The following is a 13,825-nucleotide window of genomic DNA, read 5'->3' on the forward strand; positions in this document are numbered from 1 at the left end:
ACATAGAAAAATGTTGCATGTGGTGCTTCCAAGTAGCAACTCATGTTTCCCCATGAATTTTCCAAATTTTCTCTTGAAAAAATTCTAACTTCACCCTTCATTTACCACTTAAATTTATTAATTAATATTATTTTAACACATCTAATGTTATCAAGGTCATAGTGTGATCCACACTATGGGAAAAGAAAAAAAAAGTTAAAAAAAAAATAATGGGTCCGTGCGAAGACCGTGCTAATATTACTTCTACAGTCTGATCATATACACTAGTTGTTAGCAAGATCCATTAGTAAATAAAGTTTTAATGATAATATTATGGTAAAAAAATATATCAAAGATAAATCCTCAAGAATGTTCTTCTTACGTAAGTAGAATTAGGAAAAAAAAAAGGGATAAGCGCATTAAAAGTTCTAAAACTTATCACAAAATACAATTAAGTTGTAAAACCTTTTAAAAAGTGTAATTAAATTCTAAAACATGTCAAATTTATGCAATAATATTATTCAGTTAACTTCGTCCAACTTGGCTAATAAAAATTGCTGACATGCAAATTTTTTTTTCCTCTATCCTACTTGGAGATGACACGGCTAAAACATGAAACATAAGACTAAAATGACATCGTTTTGGTACAAATCTAATTTTGCTAATATAAAATATAAATACTAAAGTAAAACCCTATATTTCTTAAAGGACGTTCTTGCTTTTTTTATTATCGATCCTATCTCTAACTCTTCTCGCTCTCTAACTTTTATTCCGCCTCTTATAAAGCACGGAATTAAAATCATATACATGTGATAGTAGCGTCCGTGATAGTAGCGTCCCGGGCCCACGATCCCTTTACCGCATGGCAAGAACGGTTCTTGTTAAATAGAGGTAAAAGTGAAGAACCTGTGTGCAAAGCAGAGACAATATAACCCTGAGGGACGTTTGCTGAGTACTCGAACCCCCGGTATCAGCGGGAGAGAGATACAGGGAGAGAGAGGCAGAGCCAGAAGCAGAGAGAGAGAGAGGGAGAGATGGAAGACGCCAAACGCGATCTCGTCAAGCAGGTCAGGCCTCGTCTTCATCTTCCATATCTTTCTTGAAAAAACTGTAGCTTTCTCACCGCACCATCATCACGAAAGCTATTGATGTCGGGTGGTTCTTTCAGTTGAGGAGCCACGAAGTCGCCATAGCTGAACTGGGTAGCCTTCAGCCTTCTCGGGTACCCTTCAAGACCCGGATTCCAAGAATCTCTTCCCCCCTTCTCTCTCTCGAGTTGTTCGATCGTTTAAAGCTGCGATTTTGATTCTGATCCGTGCACGGATGAGATGGTTTTCATAGGTTGTCGTGCTTCTTGCGGAAGCCCTGGTCGTGATACTGGGTTTTGATTTAAGTGGGTCTGTGCTGATTCAAGCCAAATTGCGTCCCAATGAGTGCATATGTGTTTGGATGCTGTTTCCTCTAGAAAAAAGTTATTCAGAGAGACTAAAGAAAGCTTCTTGCTGCAGTAGGAATGAATTCTTGGTAAAACAGATGCCATTGTGTGAATTTCTTCTATGTTATTTCATGATAGGTACCCAAACATTTATGGTGAATCTCGATAGGAACTTCTCTTGAAGCAATAATGCAATAACGCGATGATCTAGTTGTCATCGAAGCCACAAAGGACTGTCTAAATTGATTTTTTTTTTTTTCTGTTGATGAGCTCCAACTTTTTCTTTTCTATACTTATAGTTATGATCATAAGTTCTTTCATTTTGATAGTTTTTGCGATTCCATGGATTATACCCATTTGTGATTGATTATGATTACGTAAGGGCCGGGATAGATCGAATGCTGTCGTTTTAAGTGATGTTGCCTTTTCTTAAATTAGTTTGGGACATGCCGAATAGATGAGTGTTTTTTCTCTTGATATGTAGTTTCATATTAAATTCACAAGAGAGAAACACTTTCTATTCCTTCTTTTTGTTATTGGAGAGGTTCATTTATGTCTGTTTTCTTGGTCAGTCTGTTTATCAGAAAAACGGGAACATATACTTCAGAACGACCATCCAGAACGCGAAAGCATCTGAGCAAAGTATGTGTGATCTATCCTACCGATCGAGTGAAAGACTTTTCATTCCATGATCATAGTTTATGTGACCGATGCTAATACTGACTAATTGGCAGAAAAAGTCGATTCGGCCAAAGCGAAGCTGGAGAGGCTGAATGTAGCATAAAATCGGCACGACGACCCGGGGAATGGCTGACTCTAATGCTTCTCCTGTTCTTCAATCTTTAGCTACAAGGTGCTCGAGATTATTGTTAGACTCTGAACAAAAGTTTGCTTAAGAAGCGCCTGTTGAGCTGTAGTTTTTGCGGTGTTTTGCTCTGAATCCCATTTGAATTCCTCTCAGATGGGCCAGCTAATGGTTAAAGAGGAGCCTCCCGGCTATTGTAATAAGCATAGCGGTGCTAGGAGTTTGATTGGTATCTGAAATGATTTTGATACTAATCTTGTCAATATTCAGTCACCGTTGCCATTTTCGTTGTCTCGTGTGTCTGCTTCCCGTGCACATTCAGATCGCAGTTTTCTGCTTTTTTAAAGTTGTCAAATGAGGAAAGCTAGAATGAGAATTCTGTTATTCAACTTTGGCTACTGATTGTAAGTTTCAAGTTCAAGAGCAGCAGTACTTGGTCTCCTGCAATACCTTCATGTATAGAATCTGATTGAAATTCAGTTAAATCTGCGGCAGACTTACAGGTTGCAAGTGATGCACACCGAGCTAATCTATGCAACCAATGGATTAACCTATTGAATGAGTGACTTTTCCTTCTTCCCCTCACGCCATTACCAAAACATAAGGATATTAAGAGATAAAACAAGGCAGCACAACAGTGAGCGATGCTTGATCTCTTGCAATCAGCCGTGGTATAGCTGAGTAAGGTTTGTTCGGAAACTTTCTGCAGTTCTCTTCTTAAAACAAAACGAACTGAATACTACCAAATCGATTTAAGAAGAAATTCCAAGCAAAACCAAATTCACTTTCTTAACTTCATATTTACAAGAAAGTGAATATGATGAGATGTTGCTAAGCAACCTAGCTCATCTTTAAATGTTGTTCTCCAGGACTAATTGAAATCGAGAAAAGAAAGCGTACCCAACTCCACCTAAAAACATCCGCACAACCTGCAATTCCTCCATAATCATCATAAGATACAAGTCATCTATACGATGTTGGCTTTGATTAGGCTCCCACAGCTGAGCACAGCACAGGTAGCAGCTGAGTCAGTGCAGCCGGTGACTATATCCTGCTGCTATTATCGGCGACAAGACCCTTCAACCATTCAAATCTTTTCACGGATATTCAATTGAGGCAAGATAAAATCGTAATTTCGGCTGTTAAGTATAACATTTGTTTCGCAAGCAACATGTAAATGACTACAATATTATGCAGCATATTGTAGATGTAGATAATCCAATACCAACATATTGAACTATTTTGAATGTTAAACCTCCCGGATTGAATTCTGGAACAGCACAACTGCCATAGTCACAAGCGATGCATAAACTGAATTTGGTAACTTTCGTACCACTCTACCAACTCCTGGGACACCCTCAGCAGTTCTCTTTGTCGCCATTGCAACGGTAGGTACCATGACCAATGTGGCAATCAACCTCTGACTGACAACTATAATTGTGTCCGATGTTAGCCGCTGCATGAACCTCACAAATTCTTCACGATCAATTTCTCCATCCAGGTTGACATCGCAGTCCTGTATTCAAAGGCAACGATATGACTTTCAAGCACAAGCACCGTAGATGTATGCTTCGGCTAATTTGTACAAATATTCATTGCACAATCTTCTCTTCTCCTCCTGAACCCATCAATCAAACAGCAAAATGAAGGCTACAACCATCTTAACAATGAGGATCCTCTCAAGAGTTTCAAATGAAACGCTTTTGAGACTACCTGGGAGAGAAATACATTCTAATTTGAGTTTCTTCGGGCCTCTTGAGTTCAACTAAGGAGTGGTATTAAACATCTAGAGTTCAACTGAATGGCATGCCAAAACTTCACGGTCCACACCAATAAATAGAGATATGAAGTGGTAATAGAACACTTCTTCAAAGGAATCCATACTCTAAAGTCCAAAACCACGACGCCGTAAGTACTGAGTAAGGAAGCTTGCATTGCAAAGAAAAAGAAGACAAGAATGTAAGAGGAATAAACTTCATTAAACAGCGTAATGAACTTTCGGCACACCGTTGAGGACACAAGAAAAGTACCTTTATCATATTTCGGACTTGGTCTTTTGAGGGTGGATCAAAATATGGACCAGGCAGATGCTTATTTATATCACTACAAGAGAGAGAAACATTTGATCTACTTGCTGGGTAAATAAGTGTAAAGAGGTGTTCACCAGAGATTCTTACTTGTACACAAGCAAAATGGCAATATATAGATCTTCAAACGTCAGGTTAGCTCTTTCAACGTTGTTTGTTACACGATAAAAAATCTTGTCGGTAATTTTCCTGATTTGCTTTTGCCTCCATTCCTTCCCTGAATAATATGCTGAAACTGTCAAATGCATGTAAAGAGTCTACTGACAATAGCATGCGTTTATCAACTAATGTGCCTTGTCTTGGGTACTATATTGCAAAATTGAAGCATGGCAGGAAAATGTGTGAAGCCCCATAAACACACAAACCTAGAAGCACCAAAATTGAAATTTTGAGCATACACCTGATATGACAAGCAATGGCAAGGATGCATTCAGATCCCCTACAGCAACAATTACCTTATTGTAATAGAAAATGAGAAATTTCATTAGAACTTAAGCAACATCATGTACAAGATGCATAGCAGAATGTGTTGCATCAACAGCAACCAGGATGCTGCTAGACAAAAGCTCAACAGTTATTTAGTTTACTAGACATGAATTCTGTCACTGTGAGATATGAACTGAACTCTTATGAGTCTAAAGGACCCGTGAGTCAATGGCAGATACTTCCAGGAAGCATGGATAGGACAGGAACCTCTAGTTATTAAATAGGTTTTGATTTGAAGAGATTCATACTGCAGATAAAAAGGTGGTGATTGGATCCTTGTTTGTGACACATTGAGTCGATTCTTATCTAAAAAACCTTGGACGGTTCATATAGCAGTGGCCGTCACCTGCGGTAGTCGCTGACATTGGTTTTAACCAGCATCATTAACTTACTCAACTACAGCAGCGTCAACAACACCGCCAACCGATGCAACTAAAATAATATGAGCTATGTGAGGTACTAAAACATTCAACCAACATTTGTATCTAACTATAAGTGACGTGTCAAGCTCTATCGTCAATTGAACTTTTCCTCAGTCATCTTGACTATGCGAATTTTATAAGCTAAGAAATATCAAGTATACAAGCTAGTCCATGTAAAATATCTTGTAGCTTCAGAGAGATAAAAGCTTTTCGAAAGATTAGCTGCTTCATCTCAACAACATGAAACACTTACAAGGAAGATGGTCATCAATTCTAACTCCACCAGACTTAAAATTTATATGTTCTTTGTCGATACCAGCGTTGTGCACCGATCTGAATGAGGCCAATAACACACTTTGCCACAAATCAAGCATACTCAGTTTCGTTTTCCCTTCCACAGAACGAAAGCAAATCCTCCTGGCCACAAAGGACTGTTTTTGAAGCCTTCCTTTCAGCATGACACACTGTGGGTGACTCCCACGCTCGCATGCATATATATACCACGAAAAGAGCAAAGACAGGAGGTGAGTGAACCACTACTGTCCCAGTCCATACCGTTAACCCGCAACACCAAACGCGGCAACAGCGACAGCAACAGAACACAGTCAGAGTCGACTCGTATCGATTCGGCATTGAAATGAACCGCCACGGACCGAAACAGTCTCACAGACACCCGGATCATCCTGTTTACAGACGGTTTGATTGCTGGAAATGACCGAGAGACTAGAATGGCGGGTCGGTACCTTGAAGTTTGCCGAAGATCTGTCCCATGGCATCGCCGGAGGAGACGCTGCACTTGAAGTTGACTCTTCTCTCTTTCTCTCGCTCGATCTGATAACTGTTTCCTGGTTCAAGAAGGAAAGCGGGAAGTCAATATAAAGAGTCCTGGGGAGGGAAAGAGATTCTGTTGTGTTCCTCCTATGCCAAGGAAACAAGCTGGCCTCACTACATGTTGGGCAGGACATGCTGACCTGGACTTCCGCTATTGGTAGACCGAATAAATAAATGATTCAAAACATATTTTTTTATAAAACCAACCACTTATACTACTTGAAATAATTAGTGAATAAAAAATATTTTATTCGCAAAATAGGTAAAGTCTTTAGTGTCTGGATCCGAAAGCAAATGGATCCCACTTATCTTTGTGTCGATCTGTCCTTTTTTTAATTTTTGTCGGAGATCTATCCTTATCGAGCATAGCTTCTTCAATTTTCCAAAAAGAAATTTTTATCTTGTGTTTAAATTAACTAGCACGGTCAACGAGGAAGGGAATCTAGTCTAGTCCCTCTTTTTATGCATTGACCCCCCTTCACACGCATCATCAACATGGATTCACGCTTATTGGTTGAGCAAGAAAAGAGAAAAGGAAACGGATGTTGCCATACTATACATTTAGTTAATTTTGTTTCTGCACATGTTGTACATTTAATGAAACATGTGTTTCTAATATCAAGAAATCAAACCTTGTTTTTACATTTTCTTAACGTAAGAAATACTAACATGTCCTAATCTACCATGCCATAAGTCAATAGATCCAATTAAGTAAGCAGAAGTAGTATTTTCGTTGATAACATTTGATACGTTAACAACGAAAAGTACCTGATTATAGTAACCGTTTCCAACAAAGAATTATTTTTTATCATTACAATATTGTCAAATTCGATTGACACGTTCACCCCAAACTTTCCTAAAAGAGATACAGAGACCAAGTTTGCCCTTATATTTGTACATCATTCATAGCTAGAGTTTTGCTAGATTTGAGTTTGAGAAGAACTTTCTCTTTCCCAAGAACTTGAGCGGTTCTCGAATCACCAATATAAATAATCTCCTCTCCTTCCACTACAGGAGTTTAGGAGGAAAATGCATTTTTGTTCACACAAATATGCCTGGTAGGACCTTGAGAAATGACCACGATATTGGCTTGAGAAATGACCTCAATGATGTCATTAGAGTCATCTGACTTTTGGTTTAGCAGGATTGTTATTTCTCATTATTCTCTTTCTGCATTGTGCTGCTTGATGACCTGGTTTACCACAAACAAGCAAGAACCTTTCTTTTTGAAGGTGGGGTGAGCAACTTTGAGTTTGTAATCAGGTTTTTTGTTATTATACCTATTTTGGTAATTTGGAGCTTTGCCTTTTTGCCCCGGTAGCAATCTTCTTAGCTTTGGCAGCCTCGATCTCCTTGCGGATTGTGTCCTCAATGATGATATGCACAACCAGATTAGCTAGTGACAATTGCTTGTCTTTGTGCTTGAGTTGTTGCTTGTAGTCATTCCAAGATCCCGGCAACTTTTCAATCAACAATTCCGCAATAAATTCTTCTTGTAAATTGATGTTTTCTGCCTTCAAATCCTCCACTAACTTGTAATATTCATTGATCTGTGTCTTGATCTCCCTATCATCTGACATTCCCCGCCGATGATAATTTTCGATCACGAATTTCTGTTTGCCCACATCTTCGGCAGTGTACTTCGTAGACATGGAGTCCCATATTTGTTTTGCTTCTTTGTATGGATAGTAGATATCAAACAATTCATTCGAAAGCGTATTGATAATTGTGTGCCTACATACCTTATTAGCATGTATCCATTGTTCTCGCAACTTATTGTCAGTTGATATGGTCTCCGTAAGTGCAAAAGCTACTCCATGCACATCCAAGATAGAGAAAACTCTTTCTTGCCACCTTTTGAAGTTATTGCCATTAAAAACTTCAATCTTTGATATGTCAGGAAATGGTAGTGGTGGTAGCACAACGGGAGCGGCGGAGATGGAGCCATCAATAGTGGCGGTGGCGGCAACGGTTTCAATTTGGGAACCCATAAGACATATCCTTAAGAATGTTGTAAGACCTGTTTGAAAGTACGAGAAAAATAAGAACAAAGAACAAAAGTCTGAGGCACACTGCCCTTAAGAATAATTCCGTCCTTAAGAATACGAAACTCGGAAACTCGGCACGACAGTCTAAATAGAGGAAACGGGAATAACAATGTTATATGTAAATTGATTGCGATCAAAATTTCCATTAGAGCCGTTACAAAACAAAGGCTTTGAATATTACAAAACCGTTGAAATATCCAACAGTATATAAATCTTCTAATGTCAGGATAGCTCTTTCAACATTGTTTGTTACACAATCAAAAATCTTATCTGTAATTTTCCTGATTTGCTTTCACCTCCATTCCTTCCCTGAAGAATATGCTAAAACTGTCAAATGCATCTAAAAAGTCTACTAAAAATTGCATGCGTTTATCAATTAATGTGCCTTGTCTTGGGTATTGCAAACTTGAAGCCCGACAGGAAAATGTGTGTGAAGCACCATAAGCACACGAATCCAGATGCACCAAAAAATGCAATTTTAAGCATACATCAGATATGACAAGCAACGTCAACGATGTATTCAGATCCCTTGCAGCAACGTTTACTCTTTTGCAAAAGAAAATGGAAAATTTCATTAGAACTTAACCAACATCATATACAAGATCAACAACAGAATGTCCTGCCAAAACAGCAACCAGGGTGCTGTTAGAAAAAAACTCAACATTCTTTTAGTTTTCCTAGACATGTATTCCGTCCCTGTGAGATATGAACTGAACTCTTATGAGCCGAAAGGACCGGAGAGTCAATGGCAGAAACTTCCAGGAAGCACGGATAAGACAGTTACCTCCAGTTACTGAAATGGTTTTGACTCAGAGAGATTCATATTGCAGATAAAAGGTGACGATTTGATCCTTGTTTGGGACTCATTGAGTGGATTCTTATCTAAAATAGCTGGGACAGTTCATATAGCAACGGTTGTCACCTGCGGTAGTGGTTGACATTGGTTTTAACCAGCATCGTTCAACTTACGCAACCACAGCAGCATCAACATCACAGCCAACTGATGCCACTAAAACGATTTGAGCTTTGTGAGGTACTAAAACATTCGACCAATATTGGTATCTAATTATAATTGACATGACGAGCTCTATCGTCTATTGAACATACCCTCAGTCACCTTGACTATGCAAATTTTGCAAGCTAAGAATATGAAGCACTTTCAAAAGATCAGGAACTTCCTCTCGACAATATGAAGCACTTCCATTTATTAGCTTCCCTCTCCTTGATTAAGTAAAGGATCATTGGAGCATCTTCCAGGAAAGATGGTCCTCAATTCTGACTCCACTAAACATAGATCAATTCGTTCTTGTCAATACCAGCATCATACACCAATCTGAACGGGGCCCATCGCACACCATGCCACAATCAAGCATGCTCACTTACTTTTTCCCTTATATAGAACAAAAGCAAATCCTTCTGGCCACAAAGGACCCGTTAGAAGCCTTACTTTTTGACACGACACACTGTCAGCTGACAACCAAGCTCACATGGACAATGCACACATACCACGAACGGGGCAAAGACAGGAGGTTAGTGAACCATTACTTTCCCGGTCCGTACCACGACTCGCGACATCAAAACGCAACGACAGCAGCAGAACACAGTCAGGGTCAGACTCATATCTATTCGACATCAAAACGAATCTCCCTTGGAGCAAAAAAAACAGTCTCACAGATGCCCTGATCGACATGCTAAACACGGTCGATTACTTGGAAATGACGAATCGGAGACAGAGAGAGCGAAATGGCGGGTCGGTACCTCGAAGTTTGCCAAAGATCTGTCCCATGGCGTCATCGAACGAGATGCGAAACATGAAGTTGACTCTCCCTCTCTCTCTCTCTCTCAATCTGATAATTTGTTTTCTGGTTCAAAAGAAAGAAAGCGGGAAGTCAATATAAAGAGTCGTAAGCGGAGGGAACAAGCTGGCCTCGCCACCCATTGGGCGGCACGTGCCTACGTGGACTACTCCTATTGGTGGACCGGTCCCGGTCCCGATCGCAGTGAGTTTCAGTGGACTCCTAAGTACCTGGAACTGTCCTAAGAAGATCTGGACAGAGCAGATGGGTCCCACTTATCTTTGTTTCTCTTACATAAACTACTTCCGTCCTCGTTAATAATCCCTTCTTCAATTTTTCCAGAATTTTTTTAGATTTATTTTTGAATGTGCCTGTTTAGAGAAAAAATGAGTACTTTGAAAAATATTTTTCTTAAAAAATGATAACATGTGTCGCTTATAAGAACGAACGAATGGAAAATATTTTATTTGTCCACAGAAATGTTTAGACATAATTTTTTATCAATAATGAAAATATTTTTCGTCGACTAACTATTTCAAGGGATACAAGCTATCATTTTACAGAAAATATTTTCTAAATTATTTATTTTTGCACCAAACAAACAAACCCTAACTATACATGATGTATTGCTGTCCAGATAAGATGTATTTATTCAATCTCTCCTGTAATTAACAGCATACCATGCATGCTCCTCAGGAAGATCAGGGAATTTGTGGTTCATCCGCAGAAGGCTTCCGACAGCTGAACCTGCGACGATGCACGTCTTTTGCAGATGGGATTCATGGAAGAATTTCAAATGCTTAATTGTGGTAGCTCTCAAGAACTAGTGCATCTAAATTATTCCAAGAATATCCACACACAACAATTCGGAATCAGTTCAGCTTCGCTTTATCCAAGAGACTGCACTTCTCAATCAACAAATTTGAACAAAACACTAATTATTCTAATGAACCCTTGAATCAGTGTAACTAGGGTTTTGTTCAGAAGCTTTCTGCAGTTCTCTTCTTAAAAGAACTGAGTAACTGGTTTTCTCTTTCAAATCTAATGAGCCCTTGAATCCTGCGGCACACTGCGAACGGATGTAAAGAGACCAACATAATTATGCAAAAGCAGAGGAAGAAAGACTGAACCAAAACACTGAAAGTATTCTCAGCATATCCCATTTTTCACTTCTTATTTATGAGAAAGCGAATATGATAAGATGTTGGGAAGCAACCCTCAACAATAAAAAGAAATTCTCTAATTTTAATATGACTATCATGTCTGAAGCTTATCTTTAAATGTTCTTCTCCAAGACTAGAGAAAATAAAGAAAAATAAAACAGACCCAACTCCACCCATCTGTACTTCTTGCAATTCCTCCACAATCATCATATGCGACAAGTCATCTATACGATGTTGGCTTTGATTAGGCTCCCACAGCTCAGCAAAGCACAGTTACCTGCTGAGTCTGTGCAGCACGTGACCATATCCTACTGCCATTATCGGCGACAGGACCCATCAACCATTCGAATCTTTTCACAGATAATCAATCGAGGCAAAATAAATATCATAACTTTAGCAGTTAAGTATAACATTTGTTTCGCAAGTGACTGCACATAACTACAATATCATGCAGTATATTGTAGATGTAGATATCCAATACCAACATATTAAACTATTGTGGATGTTAAACCTCCTGCATTGACTTCTGGAACATCACAACTGCCATAGTCACAAGCGATGCATAAACTGAATTTGGTAACTTTTGCACCAGTTTACCAACTCCTGGGACACCCTCAGTAGTTCTCTTTGTTGCCATAGCAATAGTAGGTGCCACAACCAATGTGACAATCAGTCCCTGACTGACGACTATAAGTGTGTCAGATGTTAGCCGCTGGATGAACCCCACAAATTCTTCATGATTGATTTCTCCATCCAGGTTGAGATCGGATTCCTGTGCACGAGGCAACATATATGCTTTCATAAATTTCAAGCACAATCACCGTCAGACGTATGCATCAGTTAATTTGTACACATATCATTCCACAATCTTCTCTTCTCCTCCCGAACCAATGTATCACTGAGCATCCTTTCAACAATTCTAAATAAAACACATTTGAGACATCTTTGGAGAGAAATACAATCTAGTTTGAGTTCTTCAGAACTCTTGAGTTCAACTAAGGAGTAGTATCAGACATCTTGAGTTCAACTAACAATTGCTAATGTCCTATAATCATTGAAAAGCAACAAGCTCTATAGCTTATGCAATGTGATCATCCATATCTTCCATGTAAACATCAATTTATATGATTTATAAATCAGCCATCAATGTGATTGGAGGCCATATCTTTCAGGACCACTGCTTACTATAGTCATTTGCACAGCCTGACACACCTTTTTCTAGGAGGTTCAGAGTCAGTATATGAATGGCAAGTCAAAACTTCACGGACCACACCAACTAGTACCTAATAGACATATGAAGTGGCAGTACGACACTTCTTCAAAGAATTCCATACTCTAAGGTCCAATATCCCCAGTGGCAACCACCGTGGATGGAGGGCTTGCATTGCAAAGAAAAAGAAAAACAGCATGCAGAGGAATAAACTCCATTACATAGCGTAATGCACTTTACGCGTACCATTAAGGACCCAAGAGAAATACCTGTATCATTATCCGAACTTGGTCTTTCGAGGGCGGATCAAAATGTGGACCAGGCAGATGCTTATTTATATCACTACAATAGAGAAAACAGTTAACCTACTTGCCGGGTAAATAAAGTATAAAGATCTTCAAACGTCAGGTTAGCTCTCTCGACATTGTTCGTCACACGCTCGAAAACCTTATCGGTAATTTTCCTGATTTGCTTCCGCCTCCACTCCTTGCCTGAACAATACCTCGAAACTGTCAACTGCATCTGAAAAGTACACTAACAAGTGCTCTGTCTCGGGTGCTATACCGCGAAATCGGAGCGAAACAGGAAAATATTGTCTAAGATGCACCAAAAATGCAGTCTTTAAGCATACTTCCGATACGACAGAGCAATACCAAGGACGTATTCAGATCCCCCAACAGCAACGAATCACTTTCTTGGCGATAGAAAACGGAAAAATTCCCTTAGGACTTAACCAACATTATCATACAAAGACCAACACCAGGATGTCCCGCATCAACAGCAGCAACCGGGGCTGCTGCCAGACACAAAAAAAAAAAAAAAAACCCAACAGCTGTCTAGTCTACCCAGGCACGAATTCCGTCACCGCGAGACACGAACCGAAACTCTTACGAGCCCAAAGGACCCGAGGAGAGTCATCGGCAGCGTGTACGTAGAACAGTAAAACTCTAGGTAGTGGGGAAACAGGCTCTCATCCCGTTAAAAGGGGACGACCCGATTCTTTGTTCGCGACCCATCGAGCGGGATCTGTTTATCTGGAAAGAAGCTCTGGACGATTCTCGCGTGTGTAGTCGCACGACCCGCATCGATTCGACGCAAAGAGAGAGAGAGAATCGCCACGGAGCCGGAAAAGACAGCAGGTCGCTCGGAGACGACGCCGAGAGATGGACGGGAGAGAGAGAAATGGCCCAAAACGGGCAGGTTACCTTGGAATTTGTCGAAGATCTGTCCCATGGCGTCGGCGTCGTCGTCGCCGTCGAGGTACGAAGCTCGAAGTCGAATCTCTCTCTCGCTCGCTCGCTCGCTCCGTAAATGGAAAGCTGGTCGCCTACGCGCCGACGTGGACCGCTCCGATTGGTGGAGGGGTCCCGGTCGCAACGGGTCTCCCGATGGGCTCGTCGCACGGGGATCGCGTCCCCAGAATATCCTGAGGAGGAGGATCTCCCGGCGCCCACATCGGTCGACACCCGGAGACGGCGGGTGGGCCCCCACTTATCTTGTGGTTTGCGATGTTAGGCGAAGCCACGTGTGCGGTGAGGGATCGAGGGTTCGTAGGATTTCTCT

The 13,825-nt window shown here is 40.3% G+C and overlaps 2 protein-coding genes and 1 non-coding gene across 4 annotated transcripts; 1 reads left to right on the forward strand and 2 right to left on the reverse strand.

Annotated features, from left to right (window-relative positions):
- Positions 1-828: 828 nt before the first annotated feature.
- LOC115689002 (uncharacterized) lies at positions 829-2,510 on the forward strand. The gene is made up of 4 exons (XR_008817892.1): positions 829-1,046; positions 1,148-1,201; positions 1,987-2,056; positions 2,149-2,510. It is a non-coding gene; the product is annotated as an uncharacterized LOC115689002 (transcript).
- A 439-nt stretch (positions 2,511-2,949) lies between these two features.
- On the reverse strand, positions 2,950-6,112 carry LOC115689005 (uncharacterized). Of its 2 annotated transcripts, XM_056317577.1 has the most exons (5): positions 5,958-6,112; positions 4,397-4,523; positions 4,250-4,322; positions 3,553-3,735; positions 2,950-3,296 (listed from the first exon to the last, which is right to left on the reverse strand). In XM_056317577.1, exons 1-5 carry the CDS (start codon positions 5,983-5,985, stop codon positions 3,264-3,266), a joined length of 444 nt encoding a protein of 147 aa, XP_056173552.1. In that variant the 5' UTR covers positions 5,986-6,112; the 3' UTR covers positions 2,950-3,263. The 2 variants fall into 2 exon arrangements, with proteins under 2 accessions (XP_056173552.1, XP_030470834.1); XM_030614974.2 differs by lacking the exon at positions 2,950-3,296 and having other exon boundaries at positions 3,327-3,735.
- A 5,308-nt stretch (positions 6,113-11,420) lies between these two features.
- Positions 11,421-13,667, reverse strand: LOC115689004 (uncharacterized). The gene is made up of 4 exons (XM_056318082.1): positions 13,468-13,667; positions 12,636-12,753; positions 12,532-12,604; positions 11,421-11,824 (listed from the first exon to the last, which is right to left on the reverse strand). The coding sequence occupies exons 1-4, from the start codon at positions 13,493-13,495 to the stop codon at positions 11,558-11,560; spliced, it is 486 nt and encodes a 161-aa protein (XP_056174057.1). The 5' UTR covers positions 13,496-13,667; the 3' UTR covers positions 11,421-11,557.
- Positions 13,668-13,825: the final 158 nt, after the last annotated feature.

The sequence above is a fragment of the Syzygium oleosum genome, unplaced genomic scaffold (assembly GCF_021117445.2).
Source record: "Syzygium oleosum isolate NSW1041296 unplaced genomic scaffold, Sole_v2.1 Sole_v2.14, whole genome shotgun sequence".
NCBI lineage: Eukaryota > Viridiplantae > Streptophyta > Magnoliopsida > Myrtales > Myrtaceae > Syzygium > Syzygium oleosum.

What these genes read in the sequence shown, in the direction of transcription:
- LOC115689005 (XM_030614974.2), bottom strand. Translation starts at nt 5,985, where the DNA reads ATGGGACAGATCTTCGGCAAACTTCAAG. An exon ending in GATCTTCGGCAAACTTCAAG is followed by an intron (nt 4,524 to 5,957) that starts GTACCGACCCGC and finishes CATATTATTCAG; the next exon opens with GGAAGGAATGGAGGCAAAAG. An exon ending in AAGTCCGAAATATGATAAAG is followed by an intron (nt 3,736 to 4,249) that starts GTACTTTTCTTG and finishes CTTTGAATACAG; the next exon opens with GACTGCGATGTCAACCTGGA.
- LOC115689004 (XM_056318082.1), bottom strand. Translation starts at nt 13,495, where the DNA reads ATGGGACAGATCTTCGACAAATTCCAAG. An exon ending in GATCTTCGACAAATTCCAAG is followed by an intron (nt 12,754 to 13,467) that starts GTAACCTGCCCG and finishes GGTATTGTTCAG; the next exon opens with GCAAGGAGTGGAGGCGGAAG. An exon ending in AAGTTCGGATAATGATACAG is followed by an intron (nt 11,825 to 12,531) that starts GTATTTCTCTTG and finishes CCTCGTGCACAG; the next exon opens with GAATCCGATCTCAACCTGGA.